This window comes from Ochotona curzoniae, unplaced genomic scaffold (assembly GCF_017591425.1).
Source record: "Ochotona curzoniae isolate NIBS_2020 unplaced genomic scaffold, NIBS_Ocur_1.0 scaffold_3208, whole genome shotgun sequence".
Taxonomy (NCBI): domain Eukaryota; kingdom Metazoa; phylum Chordata; class Mammalia; order Lagomorpha; family Ochotonidae; genus Ochotona; species Ochotona curzoniae.
The window spans coordinates 18299602-18317281 of NW_024467106.1; the positions used below are offsets into that span (position 1 = coordinate 18299602).

Here is a 17680-nt window from a genome sequence, read left to right on the forward strand (position 1 = left end):
GATAGTAGCTGAGTTCAGCAAGTTTATTCAGAGATTCCTACTCAGACAGACACACATACAGTGAGAAGGGGGAATTTATAGCTCATCCCCAATCACTTCTGTCCTGTGCCTGCTAGAGCTTAAGTGTTGTGAGCCCAACATCATTGCAGGTGAGCAACAGCTTCACCTTACACAGGGTTGAAATTCTTGAGAGTTTATGATGACGGGGAAGGACAAGCCATGGTTTCCCAGGCCCATCCCTTGTGAGTTCATGGCACTTACTTTGGGATAATCCAATTCAAAGAAGGTTTCCAAGTTGTTGATCAGGTTGGGATCTACTCCTTTCAGCGGCTTCAGAAGAGACACACCTGGGAGCTTGCTATACGGTTGCTTGTCAGTTGCCTTCTTGTTGAGGTGTAATCGGCTGAAAAGCAAAGGACACACCTACATATTATTTTTAAGAATATATTTGTGCCAAACAAAAACAAAGAATGTACCAAATTATACAATTCTAGGGTAATGTTTTATAAAACTGACATCTTTGTAAGCGGAGCTCTGCAAACAAAACAGAATAGAATCAGTAAGTCAAAGGTTAAGAAACTCAGAACCAAGCCCAATGAATCTTCCAGAACTAGCCTCCAGAATGTAAACAAACTATGTCGAGCCTTTATTGGCATTTAGAACTCTGGAATAAAACAGACATTCAACAAGTACATGAGGGAGAAATACATAATTCTGTGGACCCACACTTAAACTGCTCTTCCTCTCAAATTGCCATCACAGCAACCAAAGAACCACAATAACAGGCTAAATAAAATCTTTATTTGTGCCAAAGCAATATGGAAATGTAATCAGAAACTTTGGAGAACTTCCCATAACAAACAGACCAAGTAACATGGCAACTGAAAAGTGTTAAGCAGCCTGCCAGGGAAACAAAGAACAGGATAACTGGAACTTCCCAACTTAGTAAACTCAGAAAGACAGAAGCAGACCAGAGGCAACTCCAAGCATGAAAACAGCCTTGCTGATAAGACAAATGTCTACCAGTCACTCTGGCAGATACACCAGTGTCACCATTTCACAAATAGGTTGGCTGAGGTTGTCCCCACTGCTTCATTGCAAGCGCACGACAGCAGTTGGTCCTAATGAGGGAAATCCTGCCAAGTGGGGAAGAGAGACTGTGCCCCAGTCAACACCAGGCTGTCACAGTAGGAGGTGCCACTCTGCAAAGTGGCAAAATTTTGGAAACAGGTCACCAGATACTCCAGATACTTCCTTCCTCTTCCTGAGCGCATCCCGAGGACTTCCCATTGGCAAGTCTCCAGGTACCAGATGCGAGAACCACATGGTCTTCTTCTAAGACACACGTCTCCTCACCTTGCGATGTCTCTGAAATTCATGGCAGCTACAACCGCTGTCAGCCAGACAGCATTCCTGACTTGATAGTGTGGAAACCAACTAAGGAGACCTTTTACATGAAGATAAAAGCAAAAATGAAAAACTCACTAGGGCCCATGCATCTTAGATTAAAAAACATACATTATTCATCTATGAATGACTTTTTCAAAGCACATCAGCATCACCGTTCAGACCAGTTGGTCCAGGCTTGTGCCCAGGTAAAGAAGGCAAACACCTCACATTGCACTAAGGCCACAGAAAGAAAACACAGTACCTAAAACGCAAAAATATTAAATCAACAAAAAATGGAATATGGTATCACCAATTTTTGATGGACAACATAAATGACAAAGAATCATGACACACCAACCACAAGAATACTACTCAAACTGTGGTCTGGTGTCCAAGCTGCTTGGTACTGGTCTGCAAAGAGAAGAAATGAACAGGAAGTTTTCAGAAACTTCACAGCAACTTGACATTGCTGTGACATCCAACCAAGCGACAGACCATTTACTGTTATTTCAGGCTACCATAGGTCAGTAGGTGGCAGACTAAACGATTTAAAAGAACTAATCCTTTCCCACTATCCACTAATCTGAACACTGTCGTGGATATAGAACAGCAAGGGCAAGTAAATTCCCTCTCTCGAGGTTTTGGCTCCTGCACGATTTGCACTCTTCCTCCTTGCACAACTTCTATGGGTGTCAACAAAGCTACACTGTGGATACACTGTACTACATTGTAGCCTAGTTGTAGCTACAGTGTAGCAGGAACGTAGTGCTGTTATCCAGAGAAATGATGCTTTCAGCCACAGCTAGTGTGCTATATGCCAGTCTATAGCTGCCATGTTCTGCTTGTCATCAACAGCCTGCTGCCTGGTGTTTTGGAAGTGGCCTCAGTGGTACACTCCTCCAGGTGGGCTAGTTTCATGACAGGTTCTGACAGATCCACGGGGGCTAAAGAACTCATGCCATTTTTTAGTTAGTGTCTTAGATCAGGGCTGCTGCAATAGCTAGACAGCATGAACTCTACCCTTAAGCACCTACATACTGCATGGGACTTCTCATGGGTGCCTATTTCTGGAATGGAAAGATGGCTAGTGTGCCTTCTGCCAGGATTCTGGTTACAGCATTATCTCTGTTCCTTGTCCTATACCAGGAACTCAGTTCTTTGTTTCTATCATGTATTTGGCTTGTAGCCTCGGTCTCTTCCGTGAAAGTATTTTTTATTGGTGTATAATATTCAGATTGTAAAGTTGCACAGCCATGCCCAACACTAAGAACTTTCTAAAAGTGAAACTCCTAGAATCAACAAAAAAGTTTTCTCAGAAGCCCGGAAGGCCCTGTGTATTCCCCTCGGCTTAACACTCTCAAGGGTAATTGCTTTGCTGGTGTATCCCATCACAAACTAGTACTGCCAGTTTAGAACATCATACAAATGGAATCCCATAGGATGCACTCTCCTAGGCATGGTTTCTTCTGCTTCACATTATCGTACAAAGATTTATCTATGTTGCACTTTGTTTCCTCACTGTTGTACAGTAGGGCATTCTCTGCATCAATACGTCACACTCTACCTGCTGTTGACCAGTATTTGGGTTGTTCACAGTTGCGGGCGGCTATTACACATAGCCTAGGGTATTCCCTCCTTTCTCCCAGGAACCCAATTTTTGGGTGAGATGAACAACCTTTTAAAAAATCAGACAACATATAAAAGACAACCGTTTTTAAGATACTAGACATCATGGAAAGGGAGACAGTGCCTCCTGGGCCAGGGAAAACAAAGGACGGAGTCCTGCAGTTGCAGAGCCCTCTGCACTGGGAGGTGGAGTTGAGAAGCACAATATCTGCTGCTCAACAAAATAGTGAGATTCAAAATATTTGGTATGTAATTTTTTAAAAGGTGCCAAACTCATAAGGAACTTGGGAAAAAAAAGTTATTCTTTTTTTTTTTTTAAATTAGTGAATAGAAACTAGCTTAGAACGTCTGTGGGGCAAGAACGAGCAGGCAAGACCAGCTCCCTGTTTTGCACTGCCTCTTCATTTCTGGAGCATGCGGATTTCCTTTATTTACTTTCAGGCCAAGTATGTACATGTGTAATTGTTACAGCATTTCCACGTGTTTAAAGAGTGTCCATTCTTACACGGGCACAGACCACCTCTCATTCAGAAGTGACTTCTCTACGAGCCTCTGTGAGGGTAGGGTGACAGAGACCACAGTCAAATCATGCTGAGGACACCCACAGAGAAGAGACCAGGGTGCATTCCCCAGGAGCTGTTCCTTCAAGACTTTCACACTCTAAGTGTGGGCCAGGGAGCGGCCCCATGGATATAACCCAGGAGCTTATTAGAAATGCAGAATCTCTGGGCCCACCCAAAAGCTACAAAAACAGAGCCTGTATTTCTTTTTTAAATTTTTTATTTTTCATGATACAGTTCCATTGGCTCAGGGATCTTCCCTTCCTCCCTCACCATGTTACCAAGGGGCTCGCAGGCATATTCAAGCTCGAGGGGCACTATTTCAAAACCTGTCTCTGCTATAAACTCTTTCATGACTTCAGAATCGTGGCTGAAAAGGAAACAAAAGAAAAAGCTGTGGAAAACAAAAAGGCAGCCATCAGTGTCACTTCTGTATGGGAAAGAAGAGACCAAATCACAGGCAAGGGAGATGGGAGATGAGGGAATATTCAAAGCTAAGAGCAGAAACCAAAAGAAGAATGAAGCAAAGGAAGGGAAGTCAGGAGAATTCCGTGTTCCTGGGGCTTGGTCACTGAGCCTGGGGTAAGAGTGGCACTCGGGTGGCTCTGGCCAGAATCTGAAGGCCCTGCTTTCAAGCTGGGCACAAGGAAAGATGGAAGACAGTGATGGATCAGATTGCTCCGGACCATGAATTTTCAACTTGCAACAACAAAAAAAAAAAAAAAAGTGGCAATGGCTCTCATCCTGCAGACTACTGTTTTGCAACATCTAGAATATATAACGCTCACAGGCATTAATTGACCAGTTGAAGTGCCTCGGAATCTGCATTTTCACAAGCATTCCAAACAACTGAAGCACGCTGGCAGTGAACCCCACAGAGAAACACAAAAGTAGACGATCAATTCTCCAGAGCCCATCAAAGCAATGATGAACACAGCACAATTTCAATGGTTCCTTTTAATTGCTGAATCAATGACGTGTAAATAAAAACACGGAGTTCAACAGACATGAATAGCCTAGAGATAAAAACATGGCAGTTGGGTCAGGGTCACAACACAGTGGATTAATCCATTAGCTGGGAAACTCCCATTTCATCAAGGAGTTTGGTTCAAGCCTTGGCTACTCTGCCTCTTATCCAATTTCCTGTTATGTACCTGGGGGCAGAAGAGGATGGCTCAAGCACACCAGCTCCTGGCACCCCACACAGGAGACCTAGATTGAGTTCCTGGCTCCTTGCTGTGCCCTGGCCCAGTCCTAACTATTGAGGGCATTCTGGAAGTGAACCAGCAGGTGGATGATCTCTCTTCTGTCCCCAATCTCTCTCATCACTCTGCCTTTCAAATACATGAGTAAATCTTAACAACAAAAATACATGGGAGCTATTCAGAGTTTGGTAAATACATTAAGCTTCCCAAGATAGAACACACTATTTGCAGGTGGCTAAGAATGAATACAACCACTATGACAGAGCCAGCAATGCACGAGGAAGAGTAAATGGTAATTAAGGAAATAGGCAGATGGCCAGGGTAAAAGTCAAGTCACAGAAGGATCTATTTTTCCTTTTCAGTGATTTTAAGAAAGAACATCACTGAAAGCTACCATTGGGATAAGAACTGAATGCCTGTTGAGGGTGTACCTGGTGGCCTTTGAGCACCTGTGGCAGGGATGGGGCACTCACTGGACCAGAAGGCAGATAGAAACAAGCTGAAAAGTACAACAATGGACGTGTGACCTGGTAACAATGAACACTAGCTTCTCCCAAACCTGACAGCAAATGAAAGGAGGAGGAACAGAACACTTCTCGGCTTGATTTTTAAAATGATTTTATTCATCATATTCATTCTATTCAAGTTGGAGAGACAGGGATACTGTTTTTTTTTCATGCATTGATTCACTCCCTAGAAGTCCACAGCAACCAGTGTCAGGCCTGGCTGAAGCCAAGAGCCTAATTCTGGTCTCTTACATGAGTGGCTGGGACCACGTGATGTGGTACTTAGCCATCCCGCTGTTGCCTCCCCGGAAGTGCATTAGCAGAAGTTGGCTAGGAAGCACAGTCAGAACCTGAACCCAGGGGATCCCTTGGCGGGGGGGGGGGGAGGCGCAGTGCGGAGAGGTGTCCTAACAGGTGTCTTGACTTCCACACCAAACATCCACTCTCAATTGGGAATATGTACAAGGTTAAGGGAAACAGCCAGGCAAAACACAAAGAGAAAAGAAAATAATGTACTGCATGACAGGGTCCAGGGCAAGAAGCAGGAGTCCAGGTAATCTGGCCAGAATATGGTAAAATGGGCAAGATTTTGAAGATGTTACATCAGCAATGGGCAGTAGAGCTAAATATAGGAACAAAGTGCTGCCAGGGAGCCCTGGAGGGCTAGCTGAGACCTGAGACCATGAATGGGGTGTAGTACTAACCCACACGGGTGTGTGACTACCCTACGCAGGATTTTGAAAGTTGAGAAGCTATAAATTATTGGATGGATAAAGTACAACAGTGCAGACTGATATGACTGGAGACAAGGCAAGGGGCAAGACAGAAGTAATGAACTGTGGGTTCTAAGCCAGGTGGAGCTTTAAATGCAGCCAAGGGTAGGCAGGTGTTGGATAAAACTGTGGATAAACAGCCCCGGGCAGTCACTCTCAGCCTAGGCTGCAGGTCAAAACCTGGGAGGGAGTTTCCAATGCCAGCCCCAATTAAGTCGGAATCCCTAGGACCAAGATCCAGGTAGGGGGATGTTTTGAAAGCCCTCCAGGTGACTACAAAGTATAAAGTTGAGAACCACAGGTCTAGCTATACAGGGTCATGGCCGAAATAGAAGAGGGCCACAGTGGAAACAATGAAAAGACCACCAGTTACAGAATGGACTGAAAATGTGAAGCCTTTGAAAAGATCAGCAACAGAAGTGTGAGAATGCAGGGGAGTTTGCAGCAGCATAGGCTCCATACATAGGAACCTTAAACTCCCATATGGATACGGGTAACTGCCTGGCTAATTTTGGGTTGCCTCTGGCTGCCTGTAGCATACAGGTTAAGACCTGGACTGGTGGTATGTTGCCTAGTTTGTTGTTCAGGTCACCAGCTGTGTCTCCTTGGGCAAGCTACTTCTTTACCTTAGGCAATTTTTTTCTTTTTGTAAACTGTGGCTGATAGTGTCCACCTCGAAGGCTACATGTCAGAAGCAGGAGACAAAGCCATGAAATAAACATGTGATGACAGCTATTGTTAGTTGTCATTATATTGGAGGGGTGGGGAAACCTGTTAATTTTAAGAACATTTACTATTTTTAAAATAATTAATACATTTATTTGAAAGGCAGAATTACTGAGCAAGAGAGAAACAGAGAGAGAGAGCTTCTATCCACTGATTCATTTCCCAAACATATGTGACAGCCAGGGTTGGGCCAGGCTGAAGCCAGGAGCCAGGGGTATCTTCCAGCTCTCCCACATGGGTGCAGAAGACCAAGGACTTGGGCCATTTTCCATAGCTTTCCCAGGCGCATCAGCAGGGTGCTGGATCAGAGGAGAGTCGTTGTTGAAACTGAGTTGGCATTCATATGGGATGCTGGCATCAAAGACAGTAGCTTAATATGCTATGCCACAATGCCAGCCAAGAAAATTTTTTGTCAACTGTAATTTCTCTTACACAGACACTTGGAGTTGTTAAACAGTGGTGAGACTTATGTACTAAAATAGTAAGACAGGAAATTCTAATATTTAAAAAAAAATTTTTTCATCAATGCGTTAGGTCATTAATTTGGTTTTTATAAATGTAAAACCAAGCCTTATATAGTAAGAAAGTTTAAAAGATGGAGCTGGCATTGTGGTGCAGTGGGTTAAGTAACACCTGAAACACCAGTATCCCATTATAGTGCTGGTTTGTGTCACACCTGCTCCATTTCCAACCCGGCCCCCTGATAATGGGCTGTAAGTCAGCCTTCCCACGGCAGCCCAGCCTGAGCCAGGGAGTCATTCCCTATGCCCCCATTCCCTACACAGCCATCCAGTTCTCTCCATATTATTACAATAGTAACCCTCCATCAACAGTCACAAGTCCAACACACTGCTATTTCAATGTATCATGGTGTTGCAGATATTGCTAATGGTGGAAATCTATGATCAAATTGTCAAGACATAGTTAACAGTTTTACTGTGAGTCCTCGCTTTATTCAGGAGTAGATGTATACTGCAACATTTCTTCGCTTCCCAATATGTCAGTCTCCATTATACAGTCCATCTATGAGAATATATGTAAGCACATGTTTACCTATACATCTGTTTTGTATTTTGCATGACTGTTGCCTTATATCTGAGAGAACATATATTTGTCCCTTGGGGATTGCTTCTTTCACTGAGCATAATGGTTTCCCCAGGGCAACTCAGGGTCCAAGGTTGAGGGGGTTGAATCACAGGCAAAAGCAAGAGGTCTTTGGGTCCCTGCTTTTGATCAGGGGACATGTTGAAGAATACTGCAGGATTGGCTCGATGGTTCAAATGGCTAAATCCTCACCTCGCAAGCACTGGGATCCACTATGAGCACTGGGTCATGTCCTTGCTGCTACACTTCCCATCCAGCTCCCAGTTTGTGGCCTGGGAAAGCAGTCAAGGATGGTCCAAAGCCTTGGGACCCTGCACCTGTATGGGAGACCCAGAAGAAGTTCCTGGCTTTAGATTGGCTCAGCTCCAGCCACTGCTGCCACATGGGAGGTGAGCCAGTGGATGACAGATCTTCTGTCTCGTCTCTGTGAATCTGCTCTGCCTTTCCAACAATAATAAAAATAAAATGCTGCCACATGCCAGTAAGGAGTTTCTGCTGGACTTCCCAGTAGTTCTGGCTCTGTGAATCCCAACTCTCTCATTGCAGGAAGGTTTTCCATCTCTGAGCTGATGACATGGCCCAAGGCTAACCATGGTTGAATTTTCTTTCCTGACACCTGCTTACTCTAAAACATGCTGTTTTGATCGTTTCCCAGTCATTGTTTTATCCCTTTCTTCTTTCAGTCTGAGGATTTTGCACCATGTTTAAATGACTTCTGAAGCTTAGTACTGTAACACAGCTTCAGCAGGAGGAAGGGAAACCCCTCTGAGCAGTAAATGCTGAGCAGACGCCAACACTGCTGGTTTCTTTCTCCTAGATCAACTTGGTCGGCTTTACACAGCTCTCAGCCAGCGCAGGAGGAAGGCCCAAGAGGCTCACTGGAGGTTCCTTATATAATACGGCTTCTATAAGAAGGACAAAGATCACCTTGCTTAACACCCTGACTGTGATGTTTTTATAGTTTTGCTCTGAGAGTTGGCTGAGCCAATTTATCTGATTCAAAGGAATTTATCTCCTCTGCTCCATGTTACCAAGCTAGTTAATAATTCATGAAAAATTAGGCTGATTGCTGTATCAGTAGGTCCCTACCTCACATAGCCAAGGCCAGCAAGTGCAGGAACTAAGGACCTTTGCTGTTGTTACTTCTGCCTGTGCTTGGCAAGGCTGGAACTGCGGTGTTTATGATCAATGTGTCATGACTAATGTTACTTCCATACAGCAGTTAGCATTTCTAAAATAGTGCTGCATCAAAATATGCTTAATCAGCAGCGCAAAACAGATCTTTGACTAAACATATATATTTTTAAAAATTTATTTCTTTTTATTGGAAAGGAAGATTTGCAGAGAAGGAGACAGAGAGAAAGATCTGTCTATCGCTTCACTCCCCAAGTGGCCGCAATGCCTGCAGCTGAGCCGATCTGAAGCTAGGAGCCAGGAGCTTCTTCTGAGTCTCCCACTCGGGAGCAGGGTTCCAAGGCTTCAGGTCTTCCTCGATTGCTTTCCCAGGCCACAAGCAGGGAGCTGGATGGGCTGTAACCATATGGGATCCCAGCAGATGTAAGGCAAGGATTTAGCCACTAGGCTATTGCGATGGCCCTGACTAGATGTAATCTTAACAAAGAAAAATAATCAGTAATGAGTTAGCTGAGTAACAAAATGCACTGGACAGTGGCTTTGCATACTTAGATCATAAAAGACTCCTCCTTCCAGAAACCGAACTTCCATGGCAACAAGACTCCTCACCACCTTTCACCTTCCCCTTGCCCAAACCAAACCAACTGCCCGACTCTTTAGAGACAACAGAATTAGACCCAGTGCCTGGAAAATGGTTAGAATACCACAGCTTGCTGCTAGCTACTAAGTAGGACAGGCATGCAGAAGCCAGGAACACATCTGGTGGTGCTCAAAAATGCAGGACACAAAGCTCCATAAACTCAAAATCTACTCTTTTCACAGAAATGGGAAAACTAATAACAGCCTCCCAATATTCTTGAATACAATTTAAATAAAAATATTTTGTATTTAAAATAAATTTCTATGAATGAAGAGTGGAGACACTTATGACTGCCATTTGTCAAGCAGTTCAGAATGGTTTGGATTCTGCATTCCTCAAGAGCAAATCTGGGTATCAATATTATTTACGGCAAGACAAACAACTCCTTTAGAAAATCTCTGGGGAAATCAGACTTAACAATGAATATGTAAGCAAAACAAACAAGTTATTGAAGTGGCCCTGTTTTTATTTTAACCTCTATTGGTTAGAAGTGGTAAGACAGGGCCCGGCGCAGTGGCGCAGTGGTTAAGGTCCTCGCCTTGCACACCCGGGATCCCCTATGGGTGCCAGTTCTATCCTGGCAGCCCCGCTTCCCTTCCAGCTCCCTGCCTGTGGCCCCGGAAAGCAGTCGAGGACAGCCCAAAGCTTTGGGACCCTGCACCCACATGGGAGACCCGGAAGAGGCTCCTGGCTTTGGACTGGCATAGCATTGGCCGTTGCGCTCACTTGTGGAGTGAATCATCGGAAGGAAGATCTTCCTCTCTGTCTCTCCTCTCTGTATATCCGCCTTTCCAATAAAAAAATAATAAAAATAAATCTTTAAAAAAAAAAGAAGTGGTAAGACAGTGATTCTATTTGGTCCAGGTAATGTAAGTTTTTTGGTTTTTTGTTTGTTTTGTTTTTCCATTATGCTTGAAACAGCAGAGAGGAGAGGGGACAAGAAAGGAGTGCACTTCCACTAGTTGGGTCACTCCCCAAATGACCACAAGAGCCTGGATGGTGTCAAACCGAAGCCAAGAGCCTGGAACTCAATTTGAATGTCCTGTGTGAGTGACAGAGACCCCCAGTGCTTGAGTCATCTTCTGTTGTTTCCCTGGCTGCATGTCGGAAGGAAACAGGATTGGGAGTGCAACAACCAGGCATTCCCAAATGGGACATCTGAATTTCAAGTATGATTTAAGTATGACTGCACCAAATACCAGTTCCACAGTCCAATTAATTTCATTTGAATTTTTGACTGCTGAAATCATCCCAAATTCTTTTTAAAGGATTTTTTTTTTTTGCTTATTTATTTGAAAGGCATAGTGGCAGAGAACCAGAGAGAGAGAGAGAGAGAGAAAAGAAGAGAGAAAAGGGTCTAATAATTTAAGCCATTTTCCGCTGCCTTCCTAGGTGCATTAGTAGGTAGTTGGATCAGAAGCAGAGCAGCTGAGACTTGAACCCAACTCTCCAATGTGGAATACCAGTGTCGTTGCAAGTGGTGGCTCAACCACTATGTCACAATGCCATTCCCAAGCACCCCAACTGCCAGAGATCTAACTCAAATGCCCAACACAGAACTAATGATTCAAGATGCAAAATCCACTATTAATACTGAAGAAACCTTCATTCAACAAATAACAACTGAGTATTTGGTAAACATCAGAACCACAATGGAAAATAAGATGGTATCACTACCCTTGAGAACTTATCATCTGATTGGGAAAAACGGCAACAGAACCCCCATCTACAATTCAGATGGATAAACCCAAAACGCTAAGGAAGGACAGCACAGGGGGTCCCCAATAGACTAAGGAACTAAAATCTACCATGACTTGAGCCTTGTACCCATGTGGGAGACTGGGAAGAGACTCCGGGCTCCTGGCTTGGGATCTGCATGGCTCCAGCTGCTGCTGCCACTTGGGGAGTAAATCAACGGATGGAAGATCTTCCTCTGTCTCCCTTCCTCTCTTGTAAATCTGACTTTCCAATAAAAAAAAAAATCTTTTAAAAAAAACTTTAAAAAATGACTTGAATGAAAAGGGTTTCATTAAGCCAAAAGAAAAGAAAGAAAAAGACAAAAAGAGAGAAAGGAAGCAGAGACAATTCTATGGAATGTTCACTGAGCATTCAGGGCAACACTGCTAAAAAAAAAAAATCTGTGCTTGTCCCCTTAACTTTATGAATCTTAACCTGAAGGCTTTGAGGAATTGTTTCAAAAACATCTCCCAAGATTAGTGCTCCAGAAAGATCAGGCTACAACAGGAACAATCAGCTAGAAGAGCCGTAGGGCAAGGAGAGATGCAATCATGCAGGGTTGACACAGGGTGTAGTGGACCAACGATGTGTATGGAAAAAAGAGATGAGGAATCCATAGAACCACCACCAGATATTGAAAAGTGAACCACAGCTTTCATTTCGCTCTTTAAAGCTATCATACTGTAGTCCAACTCCATGTTTCCTAGCCTCACATGCAAGGGGGTCAGTTGCTGAACTGCCTCATTCACTTGCCAAAAAAGCGGTCCTACGGCACTGCTCCCAGCCATCAACATTTGATCACTCACTCCCTGAATACCCTTCAGACGGAGCCCAGAGAACAAGCTCTCAAGTTACATTCCACCAGGCTCAGAACACTCATGTACCCATGAATGTAAGGCAAAAGTCATCCTATCAAAAATAATATTCCACATGTAACATTTACATTAGAAACATAACTAGTTTCTGACAAGTAATTTATTGCAGTTACCCTGATATGGCAAGTACATAAATTCCACTTTAAAGTTAGACATCAGGAATAAATGTGGATATACCAGAAAGGTTAGCAACAGCCTGTTTGTAGAAAGCAGAACTAACTCCAAAGGAAAAATGTCAAGAAAAGGATCTCTGTTTCACTAGAGGCTGGTAAGTATTTGTAGATACAAGTAGTATTTCCACATTAGCCTGGGCACTGGAGTCAATTATAGAAAAGATAAAAGCCTAAGGCCAAACATTAGGATATTATACACAAGAAGAAAAAAAAAAGATGCAGGATGGCCAAAAAGGGGAGAAAGAACAGACTGGGGAGAACAGGAAGGTGCTGTGTCTAGGTTCACTTTCAATCTAGTAATATATGTCTTTTCAGTGTCTGAAACAACTAGTTTTAGACTTCATGTGACTTCACTGAGTCCCCACCCTAGCAAACCAAGCTTGCCCTCACAGAAAGCAAAGACACATGCCTGCGGAGGCTCTCGTCACTTGTTATTTTCAGAAATTTCAAAATGTGGGGAATAAGATCCCCCTCTCCACCGCTGCTGAGTTTCAGATGGCTCTAATCTGAACACTTACATCATAGATAGAAATTCTGCAAGTGTCTGCCATCTACAATATGTGACAGGATGACTAAGCCCCAGTTCAGTATCAAAACTGGAAGGGAGCAAAGCAACTGGCAGAGGCAACCCTTAGTGGAGACAGTTTCAAAACATTAAAAATCATGGTTCTGTAGTTCGTAAGTTACAACACATTTTTAAGCTGCAGGCTTATAGGAATTGTAAAACATCTGTGAAACCAGAACAAATAATTTCACTAAGCAAGAGGTGTTCACTGTAGCAATCCAAATCAGCTCTATTTTTTTTTAAACACAAACCAATTCTTAACTCTTAATCACACTGTAAGAAATGCAAAATCAATTCTCAAACTGAATTAATTAAACACCATTACACTATATTTAATTTTCCAAAAGTAACCATTCGGCTTTTTAAATGCTCCAGTTTTTCTCTGTCATTTTATTATGTATTTCTCATAAGCAGTTTTAACAATTAGGAGTCCATTGACTATGCTTCTTAATCTGACTACCAGATATAAAACCACCTAAGTTTTGTTTATTATTATTATTATTTTATTGGAAAGGCGGATATACAGAGAGGAGAGACAGAGAGGAAGATCTTCCGTCCGATGATTCACTCCCCAAGTGAGCGCAATGGCCAATCCTATGCAGATCCGAAGCCAGGAGCCTCTTCCAGGTCTCTCACGCGGGTGCAGGGTCCCAAAGCTTTGGGCTGTCCTCGACTGCTTTCCCGGGCCACAGGCAGGGAGCTGGAAGGGAAGCGGGGCTGCCGGGATAGAACCGGCGCCCATATGGGATCCTGGGCGTGCAAGGCGAGGACTTTAACCACTTGTGCCACCGCGCCGGGCCCTAAAACCACCTAAGTTTTTAACAACAAGCTCCATCTCTACCAGCTGTAAATGCAAGTTTGTGGAAGAGAATATCAATATCTGGCCATTTCAATTATTTATACTATACCTTATATCGAAAAGAATTCCAATAAAAGATACAGAATTTTTATTCATTATAAGAGAACTTGTTATTGTTAAGCCCTCCAAAAGCCCGCAGTTCTGGAGTTGAGTCAAGTCTAAGAGCATAGACCCTTTCAGATGGTTATCTGAAATGCTGAAGTATTTAAGCAGGCTTAACGTAACTAAATATGGCACTTCTCATCATGTAGATCCATAGCCATGCATCACGATTCCATTGGAAAGAAAATTTCTCCATACTGACCTACACATTTATATTTTCAACCACAAAAGCCCAACAAGATTATTTAAGAATCTGCAAAAATGATTCTAAAGTTCATAAAGATAGTATTTCGTAACAATGGAGCAATCAATCATCAGTAAGTAACTCAAGGACAAGTTAAAGTTTTTGGGCAAACTAAAAATAACACTTCACATCTCACCATACAAAAAAGTAAAATATAAGGTGACCTAAAGCATAAGCTTTTTAAAAAGTTAAGAAAGTCAAAATATTAAAAGGAATCAGATTAGCATACCTAATAGTGGGGGAGGGAGAGAAAGGAAAGAAAAAATTACACAAATCAGAAAACATTGAACTTGATTATCTAAAACACATATGTACACATGCAATTTTCTTATCTTAAATATTAAATCCAAAGTTGGAAGACAAAAATCAGACTGGGAAAAAACTGCAACTTATGACAAGCAGGAAAAGTGATCTCCATAACAAGAATAATCAGCAATAGATTGCAGGACAGGCAAAGAGATTAAATGTGTAATTTACAATGAAATGTGAATAGTAAATGAACATGTGATAAAGTATCCAATGGAAATTAAAGGAATGACACTAAAAATGTGTACCATGATACAATGTTATCAGAACCAACAACATATATCGAGAGACATACCAAAAGGTAAAATGTATACCACTTGCGGCCTAATAGCAGAAATCACCTCCCCAAAACACATCCATATGAATTCATCAGAAACAACCGACCTGCCTGTCAACAATAAACACCAGAACCTCATAAACTAAAACATCACGCACCTATTAAAAATGATGCACAGATCATTCACTTACTGACAGGAAAAAAAAAAAAACCATGATATTTTACACGGCAGTTCTAAGGAAGTTGGAGCCTGGCGAGTCTTCCCTCTGATTTCCAGGACCTAAAACGGTGCTGTGTATCCTACAGCTTCCCAGTCAGCATTTATTAAATAGAGGAATTTTTAAAAAGCAGGACTTTTTAAAACACCACTCCTTTCTCCTCCTCTCCCAGCCTCTCTCTGGTTCCTTCAGCCAACTACCCAGAGCAGTAACTCAAAGGATAGTTACAAAAAGTGAACAAAGTAATAGAGTTTCAATGTATAGGATACATTTCTTCATTCTTCTCAGAATGTGGTCCAAATTATGGTGTGTTACCACTGAAAAAGTAACAACATTGTTTTTAAAGAATTCCTCTATTACAGATGAACTCTGGAATGTGTTCAGTTGACCACAGCTCACAAACTCCAAAGGCTAAGATGAACAGTATCCAAAAAGGCATGTTCTTTCACTCTCAAAGATAAATCAGTGCCCCTGATACAAGCAGCAGCTCCCTCCGGCCCCAAGGAATGCCACTCTACTAACACAATGCAATATTTTCAAGAAAGAAAATCATACGGTCTCTGTAAAAAAAGCTAAAAGTAATTTTTAAAAACCTTTCCTTCTCCTAACATATACTCTATTCTAGCTGCTGATAAAAAAAATTTTTTTTTCTTTTGCAGGCTAAAAAGTTAAGTGCATCCTTGTCTAGGGGCCCTATGCAATTCTATTCACCGACATAGATTTCATTTTAAACCCAGCTTAACTACTTAAGTATCAAAGCTAGCCAAATGTTCCCTGTCTCCATTCATCCCTTCCTTCTTTTTTATTCACAGATTTTTTTTTTAATATCACTATCTGAAATAGCTTCACTTGGATTTTTGTGACCTGTCTTTTGCTTCTTCATACAAGTGCCAGGGGAACAGGAATTTGGTCCGGCTCTCTGCTGTGTCCCCAGCCCATGAACGGTGAATGGTACTTAGAAGGCCTCCACAAGTATTTGTTAAAAGAAGGATGAAAAGATATGGAGGGCAGGGCGCAGAGTTCCAATCCAGACGAGCCCACTGGTGAGAACTGAAGACAGAAAAGAAAAGCCAAACAGGAATGTCCAACCTGACTCGACAGAGCGACAGAGCCAGCAGGGAGGGCTGGTGGACATTTTCCCAAGTAGAGACAGGTGTTTCACACCTATCAACTGAGAGCTTCTCCCAGGACAAAGCCACCAGGAGGTCTCCAGGAAGCTGGGAGCAGCTCCCAGAAGAGTGGAAACGAACACCACAGCACAGACGGAGGCCCACGTCGAAAGAAAAAAGGCAAAAAAAGCCCAATACACCATACATCTTGGCCCAGACGGATCCTAACACAATCTGACCTAGCCGGCAGCCTTCCGCTTGACACGTAACAGCAGCCTCCTCGGCCCTGGCTCTGGAGCTGCCAGCAGCCAGCAACCCAGCAGCCCCTCACTCTCCCCAAATCCTGCCCTTCTGGGATCCCCCGCTCAAGCAAGCTAAGAGAGGGGATGGGGTGATCAGCGTGGACATCAGCTGTTCTCCACCCCTCACCCAATTCCGGTACCCTCCAAAGCGCAAAAGCCTCCCGCCCCAGCCCGCCCACCCGGCCCCGATCCCCCGCCACAAGCTCCTCCAGCTGCCTCTCACTCACGTGTAGATGATGGCCATGAAATGCATGAGCCACAGCACCAAGAAGAGGACGAATCCGAAGACGGCCATTCCTTCCAGGGCCAGGTCCAGCAGCGCCATCCCCCGGCCCGCCGGCCCGGCCCGGCCCGCTCCGGCCGCCGCTGCCGCCCGCTCTCGCGTTCGCGCCGGAGGAGGACAGGGTGGGCGCCCGGTGTGGGGGCGCGGGAGGCGAGAAGAAGGTGGGAGGGGGAGAGGAAGGGGTAGAGGGGGTGGGGACGGAAGGGGCGGGCAGGGCCTGCGCGCCCCCGTCCGCGCGCGCTCCCCCGGCTCGCTGTCTCGGGCGCGCTCGCGGCTGCCGGCGCTGCGGGGCCGCGCTCTGTGGTCAGGGGCAGCCGCTGCCCAGCACTCCCTCGGGCTCGCCTCTCCGGGCGCTGGCGGCCCCGGGTCCGACTCTAGCACGCCGCTGCCGCCCCACCGCCTCGCCGCCGGGCTGAGGGCCGCACAGCTCCACTGCCCTCCGCCGCAGCTCCGCGTACAAATGGAAACCAGCTGCCCGCGCCCCGACTCCCTGGCGCGCCCCGCCTTCTGGAACCGCGGCGCCCGGCCCCTGGGGGCGGTGCGCTCGCTCCTGCCCGCCCACCGCGCCGCCCGCGCCCTCGCCGCGTCCCCGGCCCGAGGGCGCCCCTGGGCGGCCTGCGTTCACGGGCGCCTGCGTTCAGGGGCGCACGTCGACCTTGCCCACTGGCTGGGGTCTCCGCAGCTGTGCACCTCGCCGCGTCGGGCGGAGGCACCGGCACTGCAGTCCCTCGGTGGCTCCTGTCCCGCTGCAGGCTGCTGTCCCTCTCTCTGGCTCTGTAGCACAGGGGCGCCCCAGAAAAAAAAAAAAAAAAAAAGACAGACACGGGGTTTCGGGCAGCCTGTCGAGCTACTCCTGGCGATTCTGCTGCCCTGCCAGCTGGGCACGGATCGCCGCGGCCCGATCCTCCTCCAGGCCACGTTCCCTGTCGCCAAGGCTTCCCTTTACCGTCGCTTCCTCGCTGCTTTG

The 17680-nt window shown here is 44.9% G+C and overlaps 1 protein-coding gene across 1 annotated transcript in view; it reads right to left on the reverse strand.

Annotated features, from left to right (window-relative positions):
• Window positions 1–17212, reverse strand: part of UGCG (UDP-glucose ceramide glucosyltransferase) — a 35803-nt gene extending 18591 nt beyond the window's left edge. Inside the window, exons 1-2 of the mRNA XM_041004275.1 lie at window positions 16658–17212; window positions 262–403 (exon numbers count right to left, since the gene is read on the reverse strand). Coding sequence (XP_040860209.1) covers window positions 262–403; window positions 16658–16755 — 240 coding nt within the window. The 5' untranslated portion in view covers window positions 16756–17212. The remainder of the gene's footprint in view (window positions 1–261; window positions 404–16657) is intronic.
• Window positions 17213–17680: the final 468 nt, after the last annotated feature.